General features: G+C 44.7%; 1 protein-coding gene across 1 annotated transcript; it reads right to left on the bottom strand.

The window, feature by feature from the left end:
- Positions 1–2769: 2769 nt before the first annotated feature.
- Positions 2770–15354, bottom strand: ANKRD34C (ankyrin repeat domain 34C). Its single transcript, XM_008066550.1, has 2 exons — positions 15282–15354; positions 2770–4750 (listed from the first exon to the last, which is right to left on the bottom strand). The coding sequence occupies exon 2, from the start codon at positions 4704–4706 to the stop codon at positions 3099–3101; it is 1608 nt and encodes a 535-aa protein (XP_008064741.1). The 5' UTR covers positions 4707–4750; positions 15282–15354; the 3' UTR covers positions 2770–3098.
- Between the last annotated feature and the right edge of the window lie 1112 nt (positions 15355–16466).

Here is a 16466-nt window from a genome sequence, read left to right as displayed (position 1 = left end):
GTGTATGCACACACGTGTTTGGTGGGTTGCTGAGAATGACAGCTGTATGATTCTCTCTTTAATGCATTGGAGAGTTGTTTCTTTGCCTGTGATCATGTCTACTTGGTAGAACTGCTAGTGATTAAATGATTCTGGAAAGCGAAGGGTTGTTCACACCAAGCCAACTTCCTGAGATGAAGATTTTCACCAGCTTACTTTTCTTTCCTTCCTGCAAAGTACAAGACCATTAGCACTCAAGTTTGGAGTGTGTTTGCCAAGAATCCTCAAGGCCCATGCTGGCATTGATGAGTCATCTTACTAAAGCACAATTTGAATTGTCTTTATGTTAGTGTAAGAGCCTAGCTGGCCAGCAGGCACCCACATCTTCAGCTGGTTGCTCTTGATACATTTCTACCATGTTGCTCTTGATACATTTCTACCATGAATACACAGGGAAGTTGATCAAGGTGATGTTGCCCCCAGGAGACATCTGGCCATGTCTGGAGATATTTTTGGTTGTCACAACTGGGAGGAGGGTGTTCCTGCCATCTAGTGAGAAACCAGAAATGTTGCTAAATATCCCACAACACACAGGACAGGCAGTCCCCAACAGTATAGAATTACCCAGCCCCAGAAGTCAATAGTGCTGAGGTTAAGTAATAGACTGCCCTAACCGAATCACTTAAAAATAAACACTTTGTTTTATTTAGAACATTTCTAACAAATGTCATTATAGAAATGGAGTCCTACGGAGAGTTTATGTGGCAGGTTTTTTTTAACGTTATAAATTAGTTTAGAGATCAGTATTTACGAAAATTACTGAGGATCTCAAGGGGATACTTAACTTTTCCAGCTAAACTTTATTCCATTATTTGAGATATTGCTTCAGAGGTCACAAGAAATAAGTTAAAATTGGCTACCTCTTATCCAAAGACTTCTCCCTGTGCCAGACACAATAGGAGACACTTTCATAAATTGTGTCATGTATTCCTCACCACAACCTTGAAAGGTAAAGCATGACTAATCCCATTTTACAGATGAGGGAACAGAGGCTCAAATAAGTTGAGTTAGCCTTTCAAGGTCACACAGATAGTAAATGATGAAACTATGCAAACCCAAATCAGACAATTTTCTCTGCAAGATGCTGTCCTCGGGAGTTATTGAACTTTTTAACTATAAAGTAAATATATCTTAGCAGCATGAGAAGAAAAATAAATGAAAATAACCAAGATTATATTTATCTAAAAATGTGGCTACATTATACCAAATAGGCTAAGTCTTTGCTCCCCTTTTTGGGTTTGTTCAAAGTGGCTTAAGAGGATCGTGTCTGGCCAGGCGTGGTGGCTCAAGCCTGTAATCCCAGCACTTTGGGAGAGCGAGGCAAGAAGATTGCCTGAGTCTACAGGTTTGAGACCAGCATGGGCAACTTGGTGAGACCTTGTCTCTACAATAAATCAGAAAATTAGCTGTACAAATTAGACTTTGTCTGTACAATAAATTAGCTGTACAATATTAGACCTTGTCTCTACAATAAATCAAAAAATTAGCTGTGCCTGTAGTTACAACTACTTGGAAGGTTGAGGCAGAAGGAACACCTGAGACCAGCAGGTTGAGGCTGCTGTGGCCATGAGCAGTGTGCCACTGCACTCCAGCCTGGGTGACAGAGTGAGACTCCAACTAAAAAAAAAAAAAAAAAGAGGGTTGTGTCAATTATTTCTACAAATCTTCCATCACCTAGATAATTCAAGCAGAGACGAAACTAGCTTTCTATTCAATTACCTAGATAACTGGAAGGAGAATGGCAGTTGGTATCCCCTAAAATTTTGGGTCTGCAAAATGGAAGGGTCTCCACTACTTCCAGTCTGAGAACTATCAACTTTACCTTTAAATCTATGCACATTCCATCATAGTTTGTCATTATGATTTTGGTAGATCTTATTGAGTTTTAAGAATAATCAGGGCCGGGCTCGGTGGCTCAGCCTGTAATCCTAGCACTTTGGGAGGCTGAGGCGAGTGAACTGTCTGCGCCCGAGGGTTTGAGATCAGCCCAGGCAACTTGGCAAGATCTCATCTCTACAATAAATAAAAAAAAATTCGCCGGGCGTGATAGCACACACCTCTAGTTCCGGCTACTTGAAAGGCTGAGGTGGAAGGATCGCCAGAGCCCAGCAGGTTGATGCTGGGGTGACTGTGAGCGTGCCATTGCACCCCAGCCTGGGTGACGGAGTGAGACTCCAACTCAAAAAAAAAAAAAAAAGAATAATCAGAAAGTGCTATTCTATAATTGTGTCAAGTTCAACTCCAAGTTAGTTAACCTTGACTGGTTTTCACAAGACTTCAACACAGATCCTGTGTCAAGGAAGAAGTCTGGAGGAATTTTCATTTCTGGAGCAAGATTCATCTCTAAGGCACCAGCTACCATGACACATCAGAATTTGGGGGCCATGTAGATGGGATATTTGGGTACTCAGAGTGAGGACAAATTAGTGTATGAATGAAGTCTATTACTGGAGAGCTGCACAGTCTCAACCACACCTGCTTTGTAGTGTCCTAACATAGAGCAGGACCTACCTGCCAGAACCTCTTTGATGGAGGAATTCTGTTTCTACTCCTTCAAATAGAACCCAGATACCCAGATTTTGTCACCAAGGGGTTAGTTTTGAGCTTTTATACATTCCAACAAATGTTAAAGCCTCATTTTCTATGTAGGCACTTTATAGATTTATTACAAATGACACACTCCACACATCACCTTGTGAATTTAAATTCCTGTTTTCTGTTTGTCTGATAGAAAATTACTGGTATCCGCAGCTTAGATCATTGTCTTTGCTGTGTTACCTTCAAACTCCAAGGGCTTTCTTCTTTGGAAAATATGGATTTTTTGTAATTTTATCTTCAAAACCCAATTATCTTGAGCTCTTTTCAAGTAGGCCTATAAAAACCCAGGGATTATTTCAGAAGTAAAGCAGCACCCTGCTTCTGTATCTCCTGAAGTGGCTACACACCAACATTAAGGAATGACCAGGAAGCAGAGAATACTCATAACTGTGTTGATATAGACCATGGTCCCTTCCAAAAACTACAAGGATTTTTTTTTTTAAAGGTCTTTCTAGAAGCTACTAGGTCATGATTTCTTCGAAGTCAGACAGCTGCTTCATCTGTTCAATTTGCATAGAATGCCTTCTGAGGAGCTTCTTTTTACTTCGCAAGTCAACTCTCTTTGGTGAGCTTGGAGCAACAGGGACCATAGATTTTAAGCCACTAGCGATGGGGGGAGAGGGTTTGCTGCTAGATCTAATATCTGGGATAGGTGGGTTCAGATTCACATTTAAAGGTGGAAGGAAGCCAGGCCTAGTGTGAGAAATGCGGTCTAGGAGCAGAGTTCCAGAACCTCGTCTTTCTAGAAGATGTGGCGGCCTGCGTCGTGCTGAGCTGGGGGATGTGCTGGGCACGGTATCCAGGGATTCCCGTGAGCCATGGAAAAGGGACAGGTGGGAGTTGTTGAGCTTCTTTCTATCTAAGGGTCCTTTGCCTGATTCGAGGGAAATGGAGTTGGGCGGGTCAGTTCCGGACTGTAGATCTAAGTCGCAGAGGTCATTTTCCAGACGCTTGAGGGATGCTGACTCTTTGAGAGCAGAGGGTCCGGATGGACCCATGCCACCCTTCTCTTGGTCAACAGGGAGAGTTCCTCTTCTGGCCAGACGTGGGTGGGGAGCCTGACCTTTCTCATAGGCTGCTTTCCAGGAGGCTGGTGCTGGAGAGGGTGGAATCTTCAGAACTTGTTCCATGACTGTGGGGAAGAGAGCAGGGTCTTTGCTGTCAATACTGTTGGCTCTGGAGAGGGGCCCCCTTTTAGAAAAGGACATGTCACTGATACTCTTGATGACCTCATTGTCTGTGCTGGCACCATGGGTCTCGTCCTGGCGCATTGAGGCTGCCAGCACAGAGGGTGCGATCAGGCCCCAGGGTTCAGACTGAAGCCTCTTCAGTTGGGGCAAACGGGCCCTTTTGAGATTACTGACTTTCCTGGTGGGTGACCCAGGCTCATTAAGAGCCTTGGGGGCGTTGCAACCACTTGGATGCCCTGTTTGGAGGCTGAAGAAGTCGTCTTCCTTCTCATTGGGTGGAGAGCCCAGGCCCGGAGCCTTCAGCTCGATATCAGAGGGAGATGCACATAGTGGAGGTGACTGTCTGTCTTCCACTTTGGGCGATGGAGGGACATTAAGATACTGTTTGGTGGTTTTGGTGCCTGAAGACGATTTATCTGTTGTTATAATGATCACCTCCTTCCCTTTGGCTTTGCAGGCATCGAGGAGATGCTTCAGTGCATCCTTGTCATCTGCATTTATGGCATAAACCAGAGCTGAAGCTCCGGTGCGATCCTCAAGGCTGGGGTCTGCTCCATTCTCCAGTAATAAAGAGACCACTTCTCCCCCGGCTCTTCTGATGCAAGCGTGAATGAGCGCGGTCTTGCCAGACTTATCTTGGATATTGGGGTCTGCCCTGTTGTCCAGCAGGTACTTCACCATCTTGGACTTGCTGATGCTTTGCTGGTCCACATGTTTGGTGATGCACGCCACCATGAGAGCTGTTTCACCCTTGTCATTGCTTTCATTGATATAAGCTCCCCCTTCCAGGAGCAGTCTGGTCAGCCGGAGCCTCCCTAGCCACACAGCCTTTAAAAGAGAGTTTCCATCAGTCCTCAGTTCAGTGTCATCGTCCATCATGTTGGCTACAGCTTAAAGTCTCTGAGCCACAGCAGCAATCAGACCTAGTAAGGGAAGAAGAAGAGGAAAAAGATGTCAGGTATTCTACAGCAGATCCATACAGCATGCTAGTTACAGGGTCTGAGTACAGTTGTATTCTAGTCTGATCCCAAGTTGTGTTGCCATGGTCAAGTGACCTAACATCTCTGAGTTTGCTTCTTAAACTATAATGCATGTTGAGGGGTGGGGAACAGTAGTAACTTAACTCTTAGAGTCATCATGAAGATTGCATGAGAGAATGTGTATAAAACACCCACATGAAAAGCAGTTAACACAATGCCTAGCATATGGTAAATTTTTTTTTCAAATGCAGGATGTTATTGTGTTGACTGCACAACACTTATCACAAGTGTAGAACTCTAAGTTCCTTTAAAAAAGGTTTGTGTCTACTTTGTTCACTGCAGTATCCTCGGCATTTAACAGTGACTCACACATAATGAATAGGTTGCCTCATAAATAATTGTTTAATATGTTGTTATTATGGGTGTGCATCAAAAGACTAGTAGGAAATACACCAAAATGTTAATCCTTATTCTGGGTAATAGGATTATGGGTAGTTTCATTTTCTTCTTTATTGCAGTATTCCCCAAATAAATATGTATTACTACTGTCATGAGGGAAAACAGTAAAAAAATTTTAAAAATTCTAAAACAAAATCATCTAGTTGTATTTTTTCAGGATGTCATCTCTCCTTTTCCAGCAGATGTCAGGATTCTTCTTCTCCTCATTCAGAATAGCTCAATAATGCCTTGCTATATCCTTCCTTCTGGTTGAACTGATAGGAGGCAGAGAACAGAGAAAGGGATTGCATTTTTGCTCACAAGTATCAGGCACTATAGCTCAAACTAAAGCCTTACTTGGCTAGGACTTGTCAGACCTGAGTTTCCTGTTTTGATTCTCCCATGTCAGTTCTTTAATTCCTGAGCTCAGCACCTCCAACCTGTGTATTGAGGTCTTTCATAAATAAGGAGAGACAAGTGGTCCTGCTAGGATGTCCCAAGAGCTCATGGGTACCACATTGGCCTGTGACTCTACCAGCCCAGCCCCTAAATATGGACTTTTTTTTTTTTTTGAGTTAAGGGGTCTCACTCTGTCACTCAGACTGTAATGCAGTGGCACCATCACAGTTCACCGCAGCCTTGGCCTCCTGGGCTCAGGTGATTCTTCCTCCTCAGCCTCTCAAGTAGCTGAGATTACAGGTGCACACCACAATACTCAATTAACCTTTTTGACTTTTTTAAGAGATGAGATCTTGCTATATTTCCCAAGCCGGTCTCAAACTCCTGGCCTCAGGTGATCCTCCTATCTCGGCCTCCCAAAGTGCTGGGATTACAGGTATGAGTCATCATGCCCAGCTCGAATGGACTTTTTATGCCTCCAGCTCCTGGTGATCTACTTGCCACAATTCCTGAATTTCCTCTTCATCTGATCCACATCATTCTTTCCTTACTTACTACCCTGAGTGTTATTTATTGATTTATATTCCCCCATTAAATTGGAGGGCAAAGTTTTTCTTGAAATTGAGAGATGGATATATATCCTTCTAAGAATATTAATCCATGAATAGATACTTGCTATTTTTTTAAAAACCACAGATGAGGCAATAAAAAGGAAGAAGTTTCCTTTCCCCATCCCCCACTTCTCCTTGAAGCCACCCTCCTCTTCAGAAGAAAACATGGTTGAGAGTTTAGTGTGAATTTTTCTGCTTCAGATCATTTCTACTTCTTTGAATGCATTGTTCTGATAACGACATGTCTCATCTTGTTATTACTGTGTTTATTTGTTTCCACTAGGTTTTCTGCAAAACTTCCACCCTCTGAGGACACTGTGTGGTTATTAAATATATTGACAACAGTTTTCTGTTTCTAGCTCTCCATCTCCTTCCTTTTTATCCCTTCAGTCTCCTACTGATCTTCTCCCCCTGTGTGTGTGAAAGAAAGAGATGGCCTCTCTCTCTCTCTCTCTCTCTCTCTCTCTCTCTCTCTCTCTCTTTCTCTCTGTCATTTTAATCATTTTGATTCCTCTGAAGCCCTACATACCACTGTTGTGTTAGAGTCCTAGGCATCAATAAACTTGTCAGTGTCAAGGTTCTGAGGATTTGAAGCAGAATTTCCAAGGACCAAATGAATAAAAAGGACTATCCAGAGAAAACATACTTCTTTCCATTCCATCAAAGGGATCCTTCACCTCCTGGCCCCATCTCACCTCTCCAGCAGTATCCCCTACCACCCCAGTCTTTTTCACATTCTGTCTACCTTGAAATCTCATAATCTCTTAATGCACCATGCTATTTTTTCCCTCTTGGCACTGTTCATGTTTCTAACTATAAGGTCTCCCTGCTCTTCTTTAATTATTCATCATCCTCCTAACTTCAGCTCAAATGTTACTTCCTTTGTAATCAAGAGGAAAATCACTCAAGATCGAAGAGGGAGAGTTGAGTAAAATTACAATGACTCATATCCAGACTATATAAAGAACTCCTACAAATCACTTCCTCCAAAAGAGGATACACAAATGACCAATAAGCATATAAAAAGATACTCAGCCTCATTAGTACTCAAGGAAAATCAAATTAAACCACAATGAAATACCACTACACCCAGAAGGGCTAAAATTAGACAGACTGACAAGACCAAGACGGATGTAGATGGGAAGCAACAGGAACCTGTTGGGAGTATAAATAAATTGGCACCACTCAACTGAACTGAAGCCCACACTCTGACATGGTAATTCCATACCTAGGTTTATACCTGGGGTAGATTGCAAAACACGCCCACAATGTCCTCCCATCCTGGCATGTACACTAGGACTGAGCCTCCTGACTTGCTTTGACCAATAAAATGTGGCAAAAGTAACTGTGTGACTTTCAAGGCAAAGCCTCAATACACCTTGTAGCTTCCAACTTTGCTGTCTTGGAAGTCTGGTCCATCCCATCAGAAAGGGCACATGGAGTTTCAGCTGATAGCTCCCACTAACTGCCAGAATTTGAGTGGAACCATCTGGGACTATCCAGCCCCAGCCAGCCCCCAAATGATTGCATCTGTGTGAGGAAACCCAGGCAAGACCAGAGTAAGAAATGCCCAGTGCCTGCGCCAACTTGCAGAAAATAAACAATTATTGTTTTAAACCACACACTTGGGGATGGTTGCTCACAGCAATTGATTACTAATAAATACATGTACCAAAAGACATCAGCAGCACTACTCAAAAAAAGAGTAGTGATTTGCTCTACACACAAAAAACTGGAAACAACCCATCAAGAAGGAAATAGATAGGCAGAGTGCCATGGCTCATGCCTATAATCTCAACACTTTGGGAGACCAAGGTGGGAAGATCACTTGAGGCCAGGAGGTCAAGACCAGCCTGAGCAACATAGCAAGACCCCTGTCTGTACCTAAAATTTAAAAAATTAGACTGGCGTGAGGTGGTACACACTTGTAGTCCCAGTTACTTGGGAGGCTGGGGCAGAAAGAATGCTTCAGCCCAGGAGTTTGAGGTAGCAGTGAGCTATGATCACACCACTGCACAGACCAAGACTCTGTCTCTAAAAAAAGAAAGAAAGAAAGAAAACAAATAAAGAAATCATGGCATATTGTATATTCATACACTGGAATACCTTATACCATCTTTGTATGTTTTCTTTTCCTCTCTTATACACACACACACATACAAAAAGCCAACCAAAATGGATGCTGCACCCCCTGTGTTCCTCAATACTTTGCAACTTTCTCTGTTGGAGTATTGATCATGTTAATCATCTAGGTCAGCTGCCTCTGCAGAAGTCTGAGTTCCTCGAGGCAGGAATACTGTCTTTTCTCCCTTGTCAGTCATGTAATGGTTGGAAAGTGGGATCAAGGAAAGGATGGAGGAACAGAGGAGAAGGAAAGGAAGGTAGGAGGGAGGGTGGCTGAATAGTTGAGTTACCTTTTATTTTGTGTGTAGAGCAAATTACACACCTGCAGTCTACCTCAAAGTCAAGGAAGGGAAAGAGGGAGGGAGGCAAGAAAAGAGACAAAAAAACGAAAGGAAGAAAGAAAATGGTGTATCTAGGAGACCGCTTCTCTCCCTGCACTTGGAATCAGTGGCCACTTCCTCTCCTAAGCTCAGGCCTTGCCCTTAATCAAATCCCCTCCTCCAGCTTCCAAAGAGGGAGCAAGCTGGAGGCAAGATGCCTGAGCTCCTCCCTGTGGTCAGGAATATCCAGCCCACCCATAGTTATAACATATATAACATTCTGTGTGCTAGGCAAGCTACTTTGTAAGTTGTCTGTAGCCATTTTTTTCACTGTGGACCTCCCAACTGAAATTCTTTATATGATGAAAATGCAAGAGCTTTGTTTGAGCACAGAATCAGGTGCTTACCTCACTCTTGCAGCCCAGATAAAATGTGCTGGGCTAACATTAACTGTTGGCATGCTGCATTTACCTTACCCTTGCCTTTTAAGAATACTGGGTTTAAAAGACTGCAGTTTCCGTGACTGACTGACAATAGCCTTACAAATTACACCAGACTCAATTCATGCGTCATCCCAGATTTGCATAGCCATAGCTACTGTCCCTGTCTCTGGGTGTTGACCACTTACCTCGCTTTCTTCTCTGAGTGACCTTAGCAAAGGCCAAGCCTTTTCCACAGTCTTAGAGCCAGGTCACTGCTGCTGTTGTCCGTACAGGTGCTGGAGACCCACACATGCTTTCAACTGACCAGGAAAATCTGACCGTGGCCTGACTTTTTCCAGCAGCTGCCCAGAAAAGCAAAGTCGCTCAACCCAGAAATGTGGGGGAGTTAACCCTCTGTAGAAGAGATACCAACCAATAGGAGACAGAGGATGGAAAAGAGCCTCCTTTCTTCACCCAATTGCTGTACCAAGATGAAAGGTTATACAGTTTCCAGAAGACTTGTTACGGAGTTGTGGCTCGCTCTCTCTTTCTTGTATTTGCTCTTCTTCCTTCTTTGCCTTGCATTTCATTGTCCTCCATTTCTATTCCCCAGGGTTTTACAACCCAATAAAGTACAAATGTGTATGTTTTGTTTCAGACTGACATTAACTGCCTTCCTTGAACCATGAAATGCCCCTTTCAAGAAGGTTTCTCCCCTAAGCCTCCCTCCTTCCCGGTTTCATGGCTGAGAAAACTGAAGCCCAGAGTGAAGATGTGGCTTGCTCATGGTCATTCAGAGATCAGTGAGTGACTCTGGAGATTTCTTATGAGCTACAATGACCCCTGCTTTCTAAGATTTACCCCCAACCCATGAGACAGATGAGTTTATACTATTTTGACCAGCCCCGTGTGAAGGGGCTGACTCAACGTTGGGTGGAATTCAAAATTGTGGCTGAAAAACACTAGTGATCTTTAGCTGTCTGCAGGAGCTAGAGTGTTGGAAACTCTGGAGATAAGGGCTGCATTTGTGGGTTGGTCACATGTGCAAAGAAGCAGAAAAGATGATGTGTAGAGGAAGAGGAATGTAGTAAACACACCGAAAGTTGAGATGAGACGTGGACAGAGAGTGTTACTCTTCTTCTGAATTTCAACTGCCTTTGGAATCCATGAACACCTCACAAGTCTTCCAGTACATTAGCTTGCTTTTGTTTATGGTAACTTGAATTAATTTATGTTACTTAGAATCTAAAAAAACCTTGACCAAAACACTGGCATTGCTTGGTTATTCATTCAGGCATTCATTATCAAGCACAGATTGACTCTCTACTCGTCCTCACTCATTCATTTATCATCAAATATTAATTATCTAGTCCATGCTAAGTGTTAAAGATAAAGAGAAGTATAAAACTCAAGGACAGGTGCTAAGGTATTTACAAGTTAGAGGAAAGACAGATGTACATTTTAATAATAACAAACATTTATGGTATGCTTGCCATGTGCCAAGCAATGTGCTGCATACTTTGTGTGCACTTTTATGTCATTTAAGTCTCATAACAATATTATGAGGTGGATACTACTATTATCCCCATTTAATAAAAAATGAAACAGTCTCTGGGAGGCAGTCACTTGCCCCAAATCATCCAGGCAGTATGTTGTGGAGCTGGAATTCCAATCCAGGTAGTTTAACTCCAAAGTCTATGTTCTTAGACTCTACATGAAATAACTGTAGTACAATGTTGTAAGTCCCAGAACAGGAGACAAACATACAACAGGGAGACATGAGTACCATGAGGGACAAGGGGTGCAGATTAGAAAAGGATTCACAAGGAGAAGAAAATTGAGCCAGATATTGAAAAACATGAGTGCAAGTTTGTTGGACCCAAAGGGAAAAGCCATTCAAAGGCAGGAGGTGGCATAGCACAGACATTTCAGAAGCTGGGAGGTTAGCACATGGTCATGGTGGAAGGGAGTGCACTAGTGGAACAAGAAGACATGAGGAGGTCTACAGAGATCAGATTCAAATTTCCTCATAGCTTTGTCCTACAGGTTGATGTTCCTTTATGTGGAAATGAGGAATCAGGAAAGAGTTTTAAAGAAGAACATGACATGATCATTGGCCACAACGTGGGAGATGGATCTGGAGGCTGGGTGATCACCGAGGAGCCTCTGAGAGATAAAAAGAATCAGAACCACCACAGCAGGGACCCCGAGGAAGAATCCAACTGGAGAGATGTTTGAAAGTTAGAATTGATAGTGACCCATTAGATGTGAGGGTCAACCAAGATCCAATTTACTTTAATTTGAAGATATATCTCCTATCTGCACCACAGAGAATAAATGTTAAGAATGCCTAATACTGGAAAGATTAGATGCCTTACAGGGTCTCTAATTTTGTTGGAGGGAAAATAAGCAATCCTGATGGAAAAGAGCTGACACAACCCCAGAATGTTGAAATCCCATCCTCCTTAGCTGTCCTAGGCACCATATTTTCATCTTAAAGAATTAGCAACCCCCGGGCTCGGTGGCTCAGCCTCTAATCCTGTACTTTGGGAGGCTGAGGTGAGTGGATTGCCTGAGCCCACGGGTTCAAGACCCGCCTGGGCAACTTGGCGAGACCTCATCTCTACAATAAAAAAAAAATCAGCCTGGTGTGGTAGTGCACGCCTGTAGTTCCAGCTACTTGGAAGGCTGAAGTGGAAGGATCGCCGGAGCCCAGCATGTCGAGGCTGCGGTGGCCGGGAGCAGCCACTGCACTCCAGTCTGGGTGACAGAGTAAGATTCCAACTCAAAAAAAAAAAAGAATTAGCAAACATAAAGTGTTTCTTCTTCATGTGCTTCAGAAGAAGAGTAAACTGGGAAGTGAGCAAGTTTGCCTGATTCCTTTCCTGTCATGCTCCACGCTGCCCATCATTCCTTTCAGCTTTTGGGTTGTTTTCTGCTTGACTCATCTCTACTATAACGGTGACTGTCATGCCTTCCAACAGCACAGGAACTGGAGAAAAGGTGTTGAAGACCAAAATACCATCAGCATCCAAAAACTAAAATGATACCTTCTGTCACGGAGGCAGTAGGTGGATGGAAATGTTTGCCATGTTTGTCTTGAAGTCCTTTGATTACTTTGTTGTCCACAAAACTAAAAAAGCCTTATATATTTTAAGCTGAGAGGAGCCATCCTGTTTAACCTTCCCAGTTTAGAAATAGAAAGTTTAGAGACAGAGATTGAGCCTTTTATCTCTCTGAATCCAGGTTCTTTCACTCAAGTGCCTTTTCAGGTCTTTAGTCTGAGTATTAGAGAATAAGATGACATATTAAAGACCTGGCAGCCAATGTGGCCCACACTCATGTATTGTTTGGCACAGTGCTTTACATTTTTTAAAAATTTGAATATTTCAAGATGGGTTATTCATTTTTCAGTTTGAAAAAGCACTGCCATTCTCTGTGGTCTTACAACTGGCCCAATTCACACATCCAAGTTACTCACCTGGCCTATGTAGGAATGTGGGGTTTTGTATATAAAAGTAAAATACATGAAGTACAAGTCATAATGCCATGGGTTTTGTCCTTCCTGTTACTTCCTAGATGCTTATCTCTGCAGAGTTGGAAGGCCCATATCAACTGATGGATGTAGGGTCCTTTGTGCAAACTGTTAAGTGTGATGCTCCTGTGAGCCATTGTAAAGTATGTAACACTTAATCACTTCAATGCAGATACAATGCCATTACTCTTCCTTTTCTTGGGTCACACTGATGTCAGAGTTCCAGTTAAACTTCCCTAGTTTGGCACAGTGAAGTTCTCTCAGAGGGTGAGGACCTCCATTATGCACAAATGAAGGATCTACAGTCTTCTGTAAACATCTTCAAAATTCCTCAGACCCCCAAGAAAGGACTTGAATGTACAGTTTCTAGTACTTGGTGACCCAGAGTAAGTTTCTAGGACTATGTAATATATGTACTTTGTATTTGTTTTATCTCTATTTTCTTAATCTTGTTTCTCCTCTATTTTCTCAACTACTTCTAGTATATGTAAACCTGTCAACTTGTGAATCTTTATAAATTGTTTTGAATTCTTTGTGGAACAAAATAGAATATAATAAATGGTTAGATTAGTTCATATGAAATTTCTGTTTCTGTAGATCAAAATAGTTTTTAAAAATCATCAATTTCACATATTTATAGTGCTTCACTAAATACACTTTACTGCTATAATTTCTCCATAAACCAAGCTCTTGAGGATGTGCCAGTTTCTGTGGAAGAATTATAGGACAGAGAGGCAGGATACCTGGATTCTAATTCCAGCTCTACTACTAGGTACCTGAGTATTTTTTTATTTTATTTTATTTTATTTTTGAGTCAGGTTCTCACTCTGTTGCTCAGGCTGGAGTGCAGTGGCATGATCCTGGTTCACCACCAACTCCTGGGCTCTAGCAATCTTGTGTCAACCTCTCAAATAGCTAGGACTACAGGCATGCACCACCACACCCAGCTATTTATTTTTATTTTTTTGGTAGAGACAAGTTCTCACTATGTGGCCCAGGCTGGTCTCGAACTCCTGGGCTCGGGTAATCCTCCCACCTTGCCTCCCAAGTGCTGTGAGTACAGGCATGAGCCACCCTCCCTGGCTGGTACCTGAGTAATTTGAGGCAAGCATCATTTTTCTCAATGAGTAGAATAACCCCAGACCTACTTTACAAAATTGTTATAAGGATCAAATGATAGACAATATGTAAACACTCTCTATAAAGTCCTGTAAAAAATCTAAAAGATTACTATATACCGAATTAAACTCATTCAGAATTCCTACCACTGAGACCCGCTCTGTGCCCAGCCCCCTTGGAGTGTGCTGCCAAGTGTCCCTTGCCAATTTCCCTCCTCTTCCAATTACCTGCTCCCTTCATTCCAGCCCCAGTCTCCCAAACGCAATTCCCAGTTTGCTGAGTATCACATGCAAGATCGCCTTGGCCACCTTTGCCCCACACTTCTGCAAGGAAAATATTATTATCTTGATTTTACAGATCCTTAAAATCTGAAGTTCAGACATATTTAGTAATTTTGTCCAGGGTCACAGCTTCGAGTCAAACTCTGTTCCTCTGATCTCAATTTCAGAATTATTTCGCATAGGAAATTCCACTCAAGCGCATCTTCCCACTGTTGCAAGCTGGCACGCAGTTTAAGGAGGCAGCCATGCCATTTGCCGGTCCTGTAAACTTGGGCAAGTGACTCTGCCTCTTTTGCTTCAGTTTTCTCATATGTAAAATGGGGATAATAATAGTACCCAAAGTTGTGGTGTACTAGCTTAGCACGAGGCCTTGGCACATGGTAAGTGCTACATACATGTGAGATTTTTGCAGAAATATGGGTGCACCTTCCAAGACCCAGCAGGTCACACCCTTGGGTTGTAGTATCCGCGGAAGCTTGGGGGCTATCTTTTTATACTCCGCCTCTTCCTTCTGCAGTCACGGGAAGCAGTTAGAAGCAGATCAGAAATTGAACTCCACGTTTGCTCTTACGATTTGAGAGCCCTCTCTCGCGCGGAGCTGGAAGCGGCGGGACCCAGCTGCGATCGCCGGGAGCGAAGGAAAACTGCTGTTCCTGGCTCGCCGCGCACCTGGGCAGGCCAGACGCCGGCGCTGTCCGAGGTGCTGAACCCCGGGGCTCCGGCCGCGCGGGCACCGGCGTCCATTAATGCCCCCGTCTGGCGGCATCTTCCAGAAGGCCGAGTGTGGGGGTCAGGTGAAACCGGGGCGGTAAGTGATTCTCCCGTTACTTCATCCTCTGTACAAGGCTGTGCACATTTTCAGGATCACAGCCTCTCACTGTCCGTTCCCCCAAATGTTTCTACAAAAACCTAAGGCTTTGCAAATCCCTCTTCGGTCCATGCAAAAAAAAAAACCCAGACACCTATCATCACCCAGCCCGCTCCACAACCATTTCCAACAAAAATCCAGGTCCCTACGCATCTCTTCCCCACGCGTCAATGTAAAAATTTTTTAAAAAATGTTAAATCCGCCTTCCGTTCCCGTCTCCCACAATTTCCTGTGATAAAAGCAGCCTCTCTCCCACCAGTCCCGCACTCCTGCCTGTGGCTGGACAGCACGGACTTACTTCTCGGGAGATCCAGGTCCCACCCAGGTGGCCAGTGGGGAACCCCGGGGTGCGCTTACCTGGTGGCGAAGATCACCGAGCGAGGCCACCTGGGTCCAGGCCATGGGTAGCGTCATTATCCATAAAGCCACAAATCCGGGGGCGTCTCCCACCCCCGCCGGCGGCTGCGGCTTGGCGGCTGGAGGACACAGCCAGGCTGAACCCGCGGCGGGAGCCGGGGCTCCCCTAGGCCTCGCGGGTCCTAGGGAGTCACTTGTCCAGAACTTCTCCAAGGTTCCTAAATAAAACCTCTGCGTCAGTTCCTTCGAATCACTCCCTGCTCCTCAAGTTGCGGTGGGAACAGGGCAGTTTTTTGTTTGTTTTGTTTAGTTTTGGTTGTTTGGTTTGGCTTGGGTTTAAAAGAAAGAAAGAAGCACGAAAGGAAGATCAGAAGCGCCCCTGGCCCCTAGCCGGGGGTCTGCAGATCTCCGGCACAGCCCTGGCCCTCCAGCTCCGTCTTCCGCCGGCTCTGCTGGTTGGCGAGGCGCTGCTGCCCGCTGGCGCCCGGCAGTAGCTCTCCAGCCGCGACGGGAGAGGGCTGTGTGGGTGTGTGAGCCGCGACGAAGGAGGAAGGAGGGGGTAGCGGGGGTGGGGAAGGGCCTACCTGCCGCGAGAAGAGGCGCCCGCCGCCCCGCCCCCTCGTACCTTGCTCTCCGGGGAGCAGGCTCGCCGCACAACTTAGCAGGAGCCTGCTCGAGCACCCCCTCCCCAAGCTGGGCGCGGACCGGGTGCGGCGACCCATGGGGTCTGGAGAGGTGAGGGGACGCTCCCCAAGTCTGACACTGCGGGTCTCTGACCCGGGCAGGGATTCGAACTCGTAACGCCTGTGCTCTTTCTGCGGCTCTGCCTTCCTAGGATGTGTGCGGCTCTGCGCTGGGATCCCAAGATGTCTGTCCAAGGGTGGGCAGTGTGGGAAGGAGAGGGGGAGAAGAGGGTGCGAACGCGACCCTTGGGACTTGGGGGGAACCTGATGACCCGTGCCGGCTTCCACCGGCGCACGCCGATGGGTCTCATTCTGGCTCCATATTTTAGTCCACCTCCTATCTATTCTCAGGACTTCCGTGAAGTCATTCGCCAACAATTGTTTCCTTTTTACAAAGTAGTTCACGTCGTTGAATACAGTTGAAAGCACACGGTCTTATATTTAGGAAGTGAGTGGTGGCCCCTTCCGCCCCCGCCTCTGATGACCTTCCCCAACTGGTCGG

Source organism: Carlito syrichta, unplaced genomic scaffold (genome assembly GCF_000164805.1).
Source record: "Carlito syrichta isolate Samal-C Ts95f unplaced genomic scaffold, Tarsius_syrichta-2.0.1 Scaffold309002, whole genome shotgun sequence".
NCBI classification, from domain to species: domain Eukaryota; kingdom Metazoa; phylum Chordata; class Mammalia; order Primates; family Tarsiidae; genus Carlito; species Carlito syrichta.
The sequence above is the reverse complement of the archived record's forward strand: the minus strand, read 5'-3'. Positions and strand labels throughout refer to the sequence as shown.